Here is a 14,780-nt window from a genome sequence, read left to right on the forward strand (position 1 = left end):
AAGAAAATCAATCCTTCCAAAAACCTACCAGAAAAAAAGTTCATTAAAGAGAAAACAGGCTTGACATTGTCAGAATCCCTTCCCAGGAAGCCATGACTAAAATGGAAGTAACTGGCAGAAAAAAGGAAGGTGACCTGGGATGTACCTGACTTGCTGAACGATGCTGCTGTGTTTGTGGAACTGGCCCATACAACACCAGTCAACCAACAGATTTGCTCTCTGGATTTGGGCCAGTGGCAGAGACAACATTTAATTAAGCCACTGCATGAATGAGAAAGAATGAAAGAAAATTATAGCAGAATGAAATTGGCTATGGCTCTGTAAAAGAAACACACCAAGATGAATCAGCTAGTAAATAAAGAGCAGTAACAGAAAACTAACACTGCTGTCTCAAGAAGAAATCAGATAATGTACAAGAAACGAGGCGTAGAAGTTACACGACTAGATGAAAGCCTTAAACGCTAATAAAAATAATTGAAACAGGTTAGACTGCTGTGAGAAAACAAAGCATTGCAACCCAAGATAGGAGTGCTGCTTTCCTTCCCTTTTGATTCTTCTGTTGATATGTTGCTGGTCATAAGGTCTCTCCCTTTCAATCCACCTGCTTCCTTTGTTGAGGTGCCAGCTAATGCCAGAATCTGTTCACATCAAGATCTGTTGTTGCTAGCAAAGGAACTTTCCCTGCCACARTACTGCAAGGTCAAGTGAAAAACAATCAGTGGTAGCAGGTGAACTCTGAGTATCCACTGTAACTCTGTTACAACCACTGTGGCATTTCAGGAACTGTTCTGCTGTGCCAGAGTCCCTATGCAATCAGAAAAACATGCAACATGGAACACATGAAATGAACAGAATGGTCTGTTTTTGCTGCTTCAGTTAGGAGTGACCGCAGCTCACTAAAAATAACCAGAATAGAGCCAGAATCCTCACCTAGAATCTGCTTTCAGTTTTTCAGTATCAGAATTTTTTCACGCTACCACCTGAAAACTGCAATGAACTAATTCTTCAAATAGCATGGATGCATAAATCTGAAGTTTTCTTACAGCATTTTAGTAAGAATTTGATCCATAATCTTACCAAGCTTGTGTTATGATTTAAAAGTACCAATAAAATATATTTCTGAGTTTCTCTTGGGGCTCTGTTGCTTTCTTCTTATTAAAAAAATAATTGTTGACTGTCTTGTACTATCCTGTGATCTGAGCTCAGTCAGGCTGATTAGCAGTGACAGCATGTCAGAGGTCATTACCATTAAATACACCTCAGTGAACAATTCAATGAAGTTGTTATTCCATCAGYGTAGTCCTCACAGGTGGTTTTAGGAATTGCAGGGAATGAACTCCAGACCACTGTGGGCTGTAACCTGCATGCCTGAGCACCCTCTACTGCTCTGCACTGGCTGGCCATGAGCAGCTCCACAKGGTCCTACAGTCCCAGGGTGCCACCCAGCACAACAGTATTGAGTATCCTCAGCCCACATTTGTGGTTCATTTTGGAGAAGCTGGAAAAAAGCAGGTGCTTGGTATTTTCAGCTGGGAGATTATAGCTTTAACAAGCCCCTTGTCAAAGGCAACACGTTTGTGTGTGTGTTCTACATGTAAACTATATTATATAAGYGTATACATGTGTGTATGTCTTACGTGTATTTATATACACACAGATATTCATATGGRTTTATGATATACCTATAATGTGTAMAGAGACATCTACATTTTATATATTTGCACATAGATTTTCTTACCATTTCTCTTAGTAAACAGGCTTTAAGCTTGCCCTCTCTTTTTCATTCTCATTCACACTGTCAAGAAATGTGTGTGTGTTTGTGTGTGTATGTGTTCATTATGTCTGCACAAAGAAGGAAGGAAGGAAGTGTGTGTGTGTGTGTAAATATATAAATACATAGTTTGTAAACAGTCTCAGCTGACTGTAATCCATGCACATAATTCCAAAACTCCATGCAGATGCATTTCTCTATCAGCAGGTCCACTTTCACACACCCTGCACAAAAGCATGACTAGATCAGCAGCATTTTGGTCTCCTCTCCCCTTAAGCAGATGCTAAATTCCTTGCAGTCTGGTTGAACAATSCTGAAGGTACTTAGTGGACTGACCAAACCCACCCCCTTTCTAACAAATATCTGGAGAGAGCTGCCTCCTCTGTCAAGGTTTTCAGAAAGGGCAGTTCTGTGAGTGCTGGCTATTTATCAGAAGCTTCAGGGCCAGGATGCCAAGTGTCCTACACAAACAAGCACAGCCCGGTTTGGCCTAAGTAAAACTGCAAACATTCCTTCAATGTTCCTGTGTAGAYTGGCAGCAAGCATAACCATTTTATATACATCCATGCAATGCTCTAGGTGCTCCTCCCAAATTCCCAGCCTCTCCTTTACAACCCCAAAAGCAGCCCTGGGAGAGACAGCACCTTCTGCACAAGGAAAGAGCATCACACAGGGCGGTTCGAGTGGAACCAAAGAAGCTGCAAGATGGAAGAGTAATGAAAGCACTCAAGCGAGAATTGCAGCTACAACAGCACAGAAAGCGCCTTAAAAAAATTCTATCACCTAGTTCCATGCTACAAACTTACTCTCTGCTTATTAAAAGTGYTTCAGTGAGAAAAATAAAATTACTTTAAAAATTACCATGCAGCTGAATTTCAGACAATGCAGAGATTCAGTCTATTAATCATTGAGTTAATCTATTTATTCACCTTGGAGAAATCCTGATCAGGAGAAAGTCTGTTAAAAGAATACAGGGATTCAGCTGCCACCTTTCTCTCTGAATTGGCAATCAGAAGATGCCCCTTGAACTCTGCGCTAATAAAATTCTCATTAAATGCAAACCTGCACAATGTTATCTTGAAGAGGCTCATTAGTTTAAAAAAAAAACAAAAACCTTGTCTCCAAATGTGTTTATTTCCTCCTAGGTGAGAAGGTGAGTTTTCAAACCACCAACTGCTGCACATTCCCATTTCAGCCCCATCAATGCTGCAGCTGTATCTTTGAGTCTATCACATCTCAATTATTTATGAAAACCACAGAGACAAATCCACAGACAGAAATTGTAATGACTATTAAGAGATAGGACAGCAATCAGAATCACTCAWTCCGTTTTGGTATGTAAGATCTTCAGACAGATAAGGATATTATTATTCTTTCTACTTCAATTTTTCGTTTTCTTTGGGTTGGACAGAAATTATGAATTATCTGTAGAAAGGAGAGAAGGCAGGAATAGCCTCTCTATCTCTCAATACTCAAAAAGAATATTCATGACTGCTTTTTTCTCTGGAGTAAGGACAAGAAAAATCAAATAATCAGCAACAACAAAACTCAGACTGTCTTGTGGAGAACTTTTAGTCCAACTAAAAGGTACTGTTCATACCATAATAGGCTACACAAAGCAGGATCTCTCTCTGTGGCTGAGTTTAAAGAAGAACATGTCAAACATTCTCTAGGTATTACTCATCCTGACTCTCCATTAAAGCAATTAATCAGCTGAGCTCATCAGTCCAGCACTGTGGGGTAAAGGCAGGACTGTTTTGGTGTCTCCTCAACAGCTACTCCTGTAACMCAAATGCATTGCAGCTTTGAAAATTGCAAACAATTCACCATTCCTCTCTCGGCAGAAATACACATAAAATTGTACACTAGGATTTAAGACACTTGTTAAAGCCCACTGAATGCATGCACAGGCTGATGCTTTTACATTTATAAAACCCAYTAAAAGGCCCAGGATAAGGAAATTGCAATGTTTATTTATTTTTAAATAGCTTGGGTAATGAGACGAAGATTTAAAGCAAAGCATGACTTTGCACTTCACAGTCACAGCAAAATGCAGGTAATCACTGCTCATAAAAACTTTCCAGAATGATGGAGCAAGATGAGGGAAAAATCCAGTGTGGGTTTCTCTAAATTCCTTCACTTCAAGGCAAAAGCATCCAAATAAGACACAATATGCTAAGACCAGTCGAAAGGAAAACTGAAGGGGCACAAACAAACAGGAAACCCAGATAATGGGGCWCTTAAGGCAGGTCCCAGTCACCACTTTGAAACAACACACTGGCGAACATATTCACACAACAACATTACCCTTGCTTTTCCCTGGCTGCTCTGAAATCTATTCAGCTACTTAAAATGTAGTATTTTTACCATTAGAAGAAAACAAAACAGAAGACAAAATTCTTCCCTTCCCTCCTTTTTTTTGAGAGCGAGGAAATGGGATAAATCAAACAGACTAACTTCTCAGAATTTTAATCCCTCTCAAGGCCTTGAATCATCTGTAATTTAGACCTTTTCTAATTTCACCAAATGAAAAGCAGCCATTCATGAAATTTCAACACAGGTGAGCAATGGGGTGGAGCAGGGGAAAGCTACCAGAAATCCAGAAGAGAAACAGAAATAGAGGTTTCACTGATTCTAGCCATCACCACATTCTGAACACGTCTGACACAGGCTGTCCTTGGAGGGGTATCATGGTGCCAGTTTTTTGGTTCCATCTTTTCTCAATTCCATGCTGATCTTCACAGAAGTAGTTTTGAAGCCAACAGGAAATAAGCCCATGCAAAGTCTTGGTTTCACAAACCAGAGGAGAGCACAAACCCTCTGTGATCACTTTTCTCTGTTCCCAGTTTAGATTTTTCTCCTTGAGTATTGGGAGCATTCCCACGGCAGACACTGTGTCACATTAAGTGACATCAGTTAACAGCTACCTGTCCTCCTGCTACACTCCAAGTGCATTATCTACCCACAAGTGTTCACTCACATTTGTTTAAAAAAAAAGAWCAAAAATAAGGATAGCAGCAAAATAAATCTAGAATCATACATGATGTTATCAAGCTTACAGACTTATTAAGGGAACTTTTAAGGCAGTTCAYAGACACATAAGACACATATTCACTTGAAAGATGCCTTTAGAGAGTTTGTCATACAGCRCCTTTTGTAGTGAGGAAAATAACAAGTACTAGCAATGCAACAGTACTGAGCTATTGGGCATTGCACAGACACCAATTCTCTGGGGTGACCAGGAAAGTGATAGATTTTTTTTTTTAGTATAAATACTTTTATCTTTTATGGTTTGTTTACAAGCCAGAGCTAAGCAGTTCATTTTCCCTTTCAACACTCCTTCATTTTCCAATCAATCAGATCCACGATCCTCTTGCCCAGTACCCAATTTGGTCAGCAGCAGCTGCTTAAGGTGGCAGAAAAATTAATTATTGCCACTGTGAAAGAATACCTAGATTTACAGTCCTTAGCCTTACAAGTAAAGCACAATTTCTCCCCTTCTGCCCTTGAACAGGAAGAAGAGGTTTAAGAGAACATTGAAATGTCCTTAAATAATCAGTTCTAAACACACACAAAAATCTTGCAATGTTAAGAGGCCTTGAATCTGCTTATTACAGCAGGCTTACAGTTCCCTTCATAGCTTTGTRGAATTGCAATAGAATCACGGAACAGAAATCCATCAGGTTCACAATTGCTGTGCCAGCACTGCATCATTCTCTACTGTATAACTTCTCCCAAGAATGATGTGAGGATTAATTCATTACAGTTTGTGTCATGCTTTGAAAGCACTCAGTCTACAGAAGGAATGAGACAATTATTAGAGGGCAATAAAATCCTGGTGATCCTTCCTTTATCCTTGTGGGCCCTGTTCAGAGCAACAATTTAGAAGAAATTCAAAACAAAATTCGTTAAAACAAATGTGAAAGCATCATGATAAAAAATATAGCCACATAGGAAATAAGAATCTTTAAAAGAGTAATTAACTTGTACTCCTTACCTAATATTGACTAATGCATGGGTCACCTTGCTTGCAGGCTCTTTCCATTGCCCAGCATTGGTAGACAGCCTTAGAACTGAAAGGAAAAGACAGTTAACAGTGCTGGAACAGAACTGCCAATTTCATAATTCAAAACCAGGAAAAAATAAAATCTGCTTTTGGCATTCCAGGAATAACATCAAAACAAAGATCATTTTTGAGATGATCTGTGATCCAGGGCACAAGTTCCCTTCAAAGCCCATCTAAAAACATGGAAGGGGGTGAGCAGAACAGAATAATGACTCAGAGGCAGAGAGGACAGAAGAACCTGGGTCCTTTTAACTGCTTTCATTATGACATACACAGTTCATTTTCCCCAGAAACAGGGCAGCGTCCCAAGTCTAGAATAGCCTTTATTCCAGACACAGCTGTTCTCCTCCAGTGCCTGCTTATGCAAGGTTCCATCTGAACTGGACAACATATGCAGTTTAAATCCTCTCCAGCAATGATGAATTCTTTACATGCCCATTTATCAAGAGTTGCAGAAAGAAATTACACACCAGTCTAAGGAAAAACATTGTGTGTAGGAAGAAGGGTGGTGTTCTCTTGCACAGATGGTCTCTGACAGACTTAAGAGCAGAGCTGAAAACATTCTGCAACAGGAARAACTTCTAGGGAATCCAATTCTTTTCTGCCAGAGTACCAAAAATATTTATTTAGGTCAAAAATGCAGTGTTTTTATGGTGGCTGTTACCTGTACATCTCTTGGTAAGCATCAAAACAAKAACAGATCCTCTAGCAGATGTCTTGATTAATTTCCATATTGCCTGAACAAAGGGAATTTTCTATGAATTTGTACATACAGGGTTTTCTGGAGGTTAGATTCCACAAGAAAGGTTCACCCTCAATTTAGAAGTGAAGGAACAGCTCACCATCCAAATTCAGGATCATCCAAAACACAGATGCTACAAATGAATGCATAAGCACAGTGGCCACACACTTAGGCCTATAATTGCAGGACAGAAGCTTTCAGTCCTGCAGATGCGGATAAAGTTCTGTTTCAGAAAAAGAGGAAAAAACCCAATAAGATTTCACCTCCACTCCCAGCATGCAAAGTTTCAACCACATTAACAGAAAAGCTAAAGAACAGAGTAGTTTTGGCATCTGTGCTAACAAATAGCCCAAGGCTAGGGGAGAGAAGGGTCACTGTAGTCTCAGAGATGGGCAGACAAGCAAAGAGAAGCTTTCGGGACACCTGGAGGCTTTCATCAGCTTGAGACTGTGCAACCTTCTCACTTTCTATTCAACCATTACATGTCATCTTCAGAAAAAAAATTGTCAGCTCTGAGTAACATTATTTTGTCAAACAGTAGGTACTGTATTTGAATATCCAAAGTAATATATATAGAGAGGGTTTCAGTTCAGACATCTGCAAGAGTAATTCAATGGGGTTTACTCCACATAGCAGGATGGCAAACATTCATGTGACGAATTGTTTCAGCAGGTGAGGTGTGCCCTTTGCAACCCAGCTGAGGAAGTATTTGAGTGCCTTTTTCTTCTATTCCACTTACCTTCAGCTTCCACAGGGGATGGGTTTGGAAAAACTATTAGCTAGTAAAAGCACCTCGTCTTACTAGCTGCAACTCTTGGGAGTAGAAAATGGGTTGGCAAAAAATCTTACGCACTTAGAGGGCACAAAATGACCAAGTGATCCCTTATGTAATGGTTGAAAACTCTGGGAAATTTATACAAAAGTTTGTTTGGCAGTTTGTTTCTGCTTGCAGTTATGGGGGTAGTCAGCTAATTCTGTTTAGGTAAGGATGGCTCTCTCCCATGTCAAAAGAGCTGTGGCAAACTGTCGGTCCTTTAACTCTCCTTATATGCTCATACTGGCTCCTGTTGTTCATTGGGTGATCAYGCTGAGAAGGGAGCAGAGGGTGAAGGAAAGAAAGGTCTTTCTGGAATAAAGCAAGCAAAGAACAGAGCTGTATTGTTTTCTTCACAGCTTCCAGTACACCACACACCAGTGGTGCTGCAGCTACCCTGGGCTGCAGGCTCCTGTTTTTAACAGTGCCTGATTGTGCCTCCATGCATTCCTTGCTCTTCTTTGTTCCTCTTTTCCCTGCTGGGTGTCACTTGGCTCCCTTCCCTCWCTCGCTGAAGGGTGGCAGCTTCTCCCTGTTTTGCCAGTGGGCACATTCTTCAGTCCAGTGATTCACTTGTCACTGAAAGCAGGTTTGTGAGGGCTGTTTTCTTGGTTGCTTTGGCAATGAGTGTAGTAGATGTGATTTGTCTAGCACAGCAAGCTTCTTGCTATAGGTTTCTCAAATTCTTTTCCAAATTCTTATTTGCATTCAATGTTTCTCTATGCTGGGTGGCACTGYAGCACGTATTTGCCTTTTAACTTGAAAGTGTCGAATGTAATAGAGGAAAACAACACAAAAATGCATGAAATACCACACACTCGATTGTGAGAGCCAATTTGTATTTCCACCATTAAGTAACAGAGAGGGAAAAGGAGTCTGTTCGTATTTTTTCTCACTGAAAAAAATTCTCCTTTTAACAAATTTATCCTTCTCTCAATTCTTACTTTACCAATATGCCTGAGCACTCAAAACATGTTCATCCAGCATGGCACACATTCATAGCAGGCAGACAGGAAACACCTGACACAAACATCCCTCTTCCACCACCCTCACTTCCAGGCAGCAGCAGCCCTGACGAGTCAGGAGGTACTCACCCATAGAATAAAGGTTGTCAAAATTCTGGTGCATCCGAATGATTTCATAATACARCTCATCATAGCTGCTGGGAGTGGGCAGAAAGGTGTCTCCGTAAGTGATGAACATGTTGAACAGGTTCACAACCTATACAATTGAAAAGAAGTTGCAACAGGAATATTTATCCCAAATCTATTCTGCAACAGAAACAACACAAACTATGTCCAGAACCTTCAAAGAAATAGCTTGCAGTTACAGCAGATAGTAATGAAGTATCTAGGGCCAGAAAAACACGCTTCTATTTTACATACAAAGGGCCACAAAACAAAAAAAAAAATTATCAAATCTGGAAAAAAAAGGGCTTTCCTCACACCAACTTCTTTGTTTCAATGAGCAGACCCTATAGCAAGTCCAAGCACAGCTCCTTTCAAATACCTTTATTTCAAACCAACCACAATGATATTCTTTGGTTTCGTTGTCTCACTCTCATATCTCCTTAACATGCCAGAAATTCTTTCTGAAATCCTTTCAGGATTATAATTTTTTCCTAAGATTCATTCACAGTTAAGTTGTTAAAAATAAGAGGATTTTGTGTGTACTCACCATAAGAGCAAGAGTGAAGATGTTGTGCTTGGCCAGCAACACAGTCTCATTGGACATCAGGAACTTCAACAAATTGATCAAAGCTGGGAGAAAACAGTAAGTATTTATGTACTTTTTAAATACCGTAAAWTTTTTTAAATACTACTAAAAGCAAAGCTATTCTCAACAAGTCACTTAAATACAGATACAAGAACATTATCTAGTGCAATCTAACCTAAATGCCAGCTATTCACCTCAGAAATATATCAATTTACATGTAGGGTTTGCTAAATTACTCTGCTGAACAGGTAAGTGACAGCTATCTTACCTTCCCACATTTATTCTCCCTCACTGACTTCCCAATCAAATCTACTCAGGTTCAAGATAAGTCTCTTGTTAGCTCAGTCAGTTCACGGAGGTTTTTCTATTTGCTAGATCCTGGAGTGAGCTTTGGGGTTGGAGAATCCAACTGTCTCATTTCTGCTTCATATATCACCAACATGATGTATGCATAGTCAGCCCCAAACTGTCACTCTTGTTGATACATGCAGTTAAAATAAAAAAAAAGGTAAGAAAACCCCCACAGSACAGCTTTTCTGTAGCTCTTTGTCAATGCTGCTGCACTGGCAAAAAGAAAAATGTAGTACTTTATTGTGTCAGTTATCTGGGGCTGTGCCGTAAAGATTACAGATCTGGTTCACACTTGTCTTGAATAATAAAACAACAAAAGCTCCTGCTATAACCACCCAGTATCAGTTAGTAACAGTGGTAATTAACAAAAAGGTTGGCTAAAAATGCTTTAATCAAACAGACTTTACAATAAACAACTGCATTCAATGTGCTTGAATAAAATGTAAAGTTCTTTTTTTTTCTAGTTGTTGAAATTTTCAGAAAACTAGATTTTTCTGCATTATAGCTATTCAGGAGTGAAAGCTGATGCCTGACTAGAAGAGGTTCTTMATTTACTCTCTGCTCTGAAGTCTACAGATTTCAAGACTTAAAACATCTGAGCTCAGATGCCCTGCAAAGTCAAGCTGGAATCCTATAAACACTTTTTAAACAAGGCTCTTAATTATCTACTAATTGGTAACTTCATCTAACAGAACAACACCAGGCATTACTCCAATTTCTTACAGGCACAAGCAAAACTTGTTAATCTAGTTTTCCCCCAACCATTACACAAGTGTCACACACTGCCCAGTAACCTGTAAGAAAATAAATTTTGATTTGGGAGAACTCCACAGTAAATGAATTCACCTCAGCCCAATGGTAGAGGCTATGAAAGAGGAGGAGATAAAGCATAGGAACAGGAATGACATAAGGGCAGAATTTAGATACCCATCCCCTTCAAGATTGCAAAGTATTCACAAAAGGTAAAATCAAAAAAACCTACAACAAAAAGATGTGAACGCTCTGGTCAGATCTTGAATTAAACAAAACTGATTGCAGTCCTGCAACCTTTATTTTACAATACTAAAGTTCACCATGAGTATCAAAAGCTTATATATGCTCACCAAAAGGGAAGTCTACACCCCAAAGATGGGTATTTACTCATGAYAGGCAGAAGCTACTTCAGTTTAATCTTCCAAAGGGTGGCTGATGCAAACCAGAAATGAACAAAGTTCTCTGCAAACTCCATAGATGCAAATGATSTATCTTTCAGAGCTATTCCAGGATTTAACCATCAGCAATAGCATTTCTCCCTTCCATGTCAGCACCTCACCTCATGAAGCAGATACATTAACACCTTTTCAATCCAGCCACATAACTCTTCCTACCATCATCACCCCATCATGAGACAAACTCCTGKGACCAAAAGCAGAGCCTGGATTCCACAATAACACAGCTCTGGAAATACCCCATCAGTTATTTATCCGCATAACAAACGTTTCAAAACAAAGTAGCAGGTACAGATAGGCTTTCCACCTGAGCAAAGATCCAGCTAAAAACAGGTTGTCAAGGTAACCAAACCTCCACAGCAAAGAAGTCTCCCGCAGTCAGTGCTTTGGACTGCAGACAGCTGCCCTGCATCTCTGTCACAGTAGCACATCAGCCATTTCTCCATCTCACAGTTACAAGCATGACTTTACCTCCTTTCCAGCCATGAAAGTCCACAAGGCTCATGACCAGGTGCTGCTGTTCAACGATCAGCAGCCTGGGTTTCGGGAAGAAGAGTAGCAGAGCTCTGGATTTCCTACGACAAGTGGTGAGAAGCCTCTTGTTCATCCCTTTACCTCTTGCTCTCCCACCAGAGCCCTGCTGAACAGCCTTTGTCAGCAGGTCCTGGCACAGCATGACGAGAAGCCACCACTGAACATCCAAACACAGTGACCATGAAAGCTGCCCATGATGAGCAGACACTATTTTTAAAAGAACGAGCGTATCTGTCCAGAGCACAAGCACTCTCCAAAGAACAAGGACAAGCACTCTGCAATTGCCCACTACAGTACTTCTCACAGACCACCCTGAAACATTTGTACTGCTTTATATTGGTGACAACACTTGAACGAAAACTTGCTCTGTCCTATCCCTACATTTGTTTCAGCCATTGTGATTAATTTATTTTTTTTGTTTCTGGTAGAAAGAACACAAGAGATAACCACTGCTTGAAATTTATACATGAATTGCACTGCATCATAGTCCACTCAAAACCATCTGTGTTGTTCCTTCTCTAAGAACTAGGAAGGAGAGGGGGTGCTGGGCTCAGAGCCTGGTCAGAACTAACCCATCAGAGGTTTACAATTCACTATGTGCCCTGCACTGATAAATTTATCAGCTATTAGGAAACCACACTTTCCTAAAAAAGTTGCACTTTTCCTAAMTGGGGTATACACTACATTGATGCTAAAAGAGCAACCAATCTTTTTCCACGCCAGCGCATTCTGCAGCAGCCTCTACTCAAGTGGCTCTAAGGAACAGGAGCACTGTGGAATCTTTAAATCCCTTTGCCATGTCTCTGTAGTTTGTTTGTAAGGCAGACCCTGCACTGAAAATGAGGACAGCTATGCCCTGAAGTTTCCAGAACAACTTTTAGATCTGGCTTTATATGCCTAGTGCCCTTCAGCAACAATTACACACACAAAATAAACCTTTAGAGGAAAGTCCAACTGTCTGAACACCCCTCTGCCCTTGAGCTCCAACAGAGCACTGCTACTATTCCTGAGCAATCTGAAGCCAAACCAGATGTGTCACTTTTTCCCTGCTGCAATCAACTGTTCATCTCTCACACCCCACCTGCAGGCTGCCCTCTCACACTAGCCAGAAAATTATCTCTGGTTTGTTTTTTTTTTTTTTTCCCAACAGAGAAGCAGTTCAGTCTCTCAGCAGCACAGGCAGACACCAATGTGATCCTTGCTTGGGCTAAGCCACCTTATCCCAAATTGTGCTCCAGGATTTAACAGCAATGGATGGTTTGGGCATGAGATTTATTTCAATATTAACTGGAAAACAGGACCACTTTTGCAATAGCTTCTAGAAATTTTTTTCCTCCCTAAAGACATCTGTCTTCAGCATTCATTAGCAGGGCACAATACACTCACTGCAGTGAGTCTTGAAACATCCACAATTTCACAATACAACTGTGTCACTATAATTTCTTCAGCAAAAAARGGAGGAGGCTGTAACTAAACAAGCAGCCACCAGTATTTCCATGTAAGTGACCTGAACTGAGTGCACTGGCTATGCTTCTTAAATCAACAAGAAAAGAACACAGCTTTGGACACCTGYGCTCACAGCCTCAAACCCAAGTAGACAAGAATGCTGAGTGGCCACAGAACCATTTCATTGGCTGTATATGAAWGTGGTATAAAGCAGGTTGGTTCTTAGGCAATTTTCTCTCCAAAGGATTATTACAGTGAAAGGATGAAGAATGACATCACCAGCTTTTAGACACCCTCCCTACTTTTTAAACTGAAATGACTGCAGTGAAAGAACCTCTTAGCTCTTTCGCTGCACGGCTGCTTTTGAAGACAGACATTTTCCCTTATCAGCTCCTGTGGCTACTCTGTCTGCCAAGGAGCAGCAGTACTCCTGCTCRGTTATTTGCTGCCCTCCCCCAAGGCATCCTCTGTGAGAAGACTGGGCAGCCACCCTCTCTCCTTTTCCTCTACCAGGAAGGAGGTAATTCCTGTTACAAATGCCCTTCACTCCCTCCTTCCCCTATTCCTATTCCCATAGCAGATTTCTCTCCCTGTAAGCCTTGTTTCAAACAGAAGTATATTCATCCCCAGCTGAATCGGGATTCACACAAAGTGTTTGTTTTATTTAGTGTATCAGCATTCTCAGTTTGAATCAYGTGTAAGGCAACAGGACCATGGAAGTAGACCAAGAGAAAAGAGGGGGGAAAAAGTAGTATTATCATCCCTGGGGCAAGTCAGAACGTAGCACAGACTCTGCCAGGAACGTCTGGAAGGCTCTGATGTGTCATTGCACAATGCAGCAGAAGAGAATAGCCCTGAGACACTCATCAATGAGAGCTTGGATGGGTTGAGCACAGTATAGAGGTCACTGCATCTGCTACACTTACAGTCAAAAAATCTTCTAATGGTGCATATAATGGCCCTCAAGAAAGGARCAAGGGAGAGGGAGATGTGAGGGCTCCTCAGCTGCAGTACATCCCCTAACAGGATCTAGCGCTTTACAAAATCTCTCCAATTTTCTACCCTTCAACTTCCAGGTCACACTGTGAAGAACAGTGATTTTCCTATTCCCTCTATAAGTTACCACAGAACCAACAGTATATTCAGTGTCCTCCTTTCAGTGTCTCAAATCACAACCCCCTTAGAAGGCTCCCCACCCATATATCACTAGAAGGCAGCTGATGATGACATCTGGACAACACTTCCATGCTGCAGACAAGCCCTCTGCCTGCAAGTGCTTCAGCAGCACAGCAACCTCCTTGGACCTCCTACAGCCACCCTGTTCACMAGGGTGTACTCTCAAGGCAAGGTCCACATTACTCACTGTAGAACCTGGTAAGCCAGACCTAGTAGGGCTTAGTGCTGCAACTAAGAATGAAGTGGATTAGATTCTTCAGGAAGCAGCACTGGTCTGTGCTTCAGTTTTTCCAACATACAAGAGAAAACAGAATCATTCTATCTGCAACAGCACTGARAGCATAAAGAGAGCAAAAGGAAGAGCCCTGGCTGTACCAGGCCACATCAAAGGTCCTCCTACACTTAGTGTTCTGTCTCTGAATGGTCAAACTCCTGTTGAAAAATAACAGACCAAATCTTAGATGTTCTTCCAGATTTCAAAATTCAGCATGGTTCCCTTAAGTGAGGGAAACTACAGCACAGAATGTGAAAAAACCCAGATTCTCACAACATGACAATACCATAACCATGGACCATAACCACTTCCAGTCTTGTTCCAGACTGGAAATCACAAGGAGTAGGATAACCATATAGACCCCTGTGCAGCTACAAGGAAAAGAGACCCCGGAAAAAACTAATCACCTCTAGAAAATGCTATACCTGAAAGGCAATTCAGAATTAGGGAAGCAAAAGGCTCAAATATGACATTCTAAGATGACCCAAGTATTAAAAGGGTGCAAATCTGGACACATTTAGCATTGGCAGGCACTCGGAAGAACACTGATCAAAACAAACTCAGCAGGAGATGAGCATCTACAGATTGGGTTTGACAGGAAAGAACAACAGAGGTATTTTCCAGATAGAGTTGTAGGAATAGGAAGCATGTCCGAGAAATGGTTACATTGCTATTACAAACT

At 40.9% G+C, this 14,780-nt stretch overlaps 1 protein-coding gene across 1 annotated transcript in view; it reads right to left on the bottom strand.

Annotated features, from left to right (window-relative positions):
* Nucleotides 1–14,780, bottom strand: part of ARMH3 (armadillo like helical domain containing 3) — a 121,246-nt gene that overhangs the window by 61,376 nt on the left and 45,090 nt on the right. Inside the window, exons 21-23 of the mRNA XM_057380288.1 lie at nt 9,071–9,153; nt 8,488–8,614; nt 5,769–5,844 (exon numbers count right to left, since the gene is read on the bottom strand). Of these exons, the coding sequence (XP_057236271.1) occupies nt 5,769–5,844; nt 8,488–8,614; nt 9,071–9,153 (286 nt within the window). The remainder of the gene's footprint in view (nt 1–5,768; nt 5,845–8,487; nt 8,615–9,070; nt 9,154–14,780) is intronic.

The sequence above is a fragment of the Malurus melanocephalus genome, unplaced genomic scaffold, assembly GCF_030028575.1.
Source record: "Malurus melanocephalus ecotype Western Australia unplaced genomic scaffold, MMel_1.1 scaffold_12, whole genome shotgun sequence".
NCBI lineage: Eukaryota > Metazoa > Chordata > Aves > Passeriformes > Maluridae > Malurus > Malurus melanocephalus.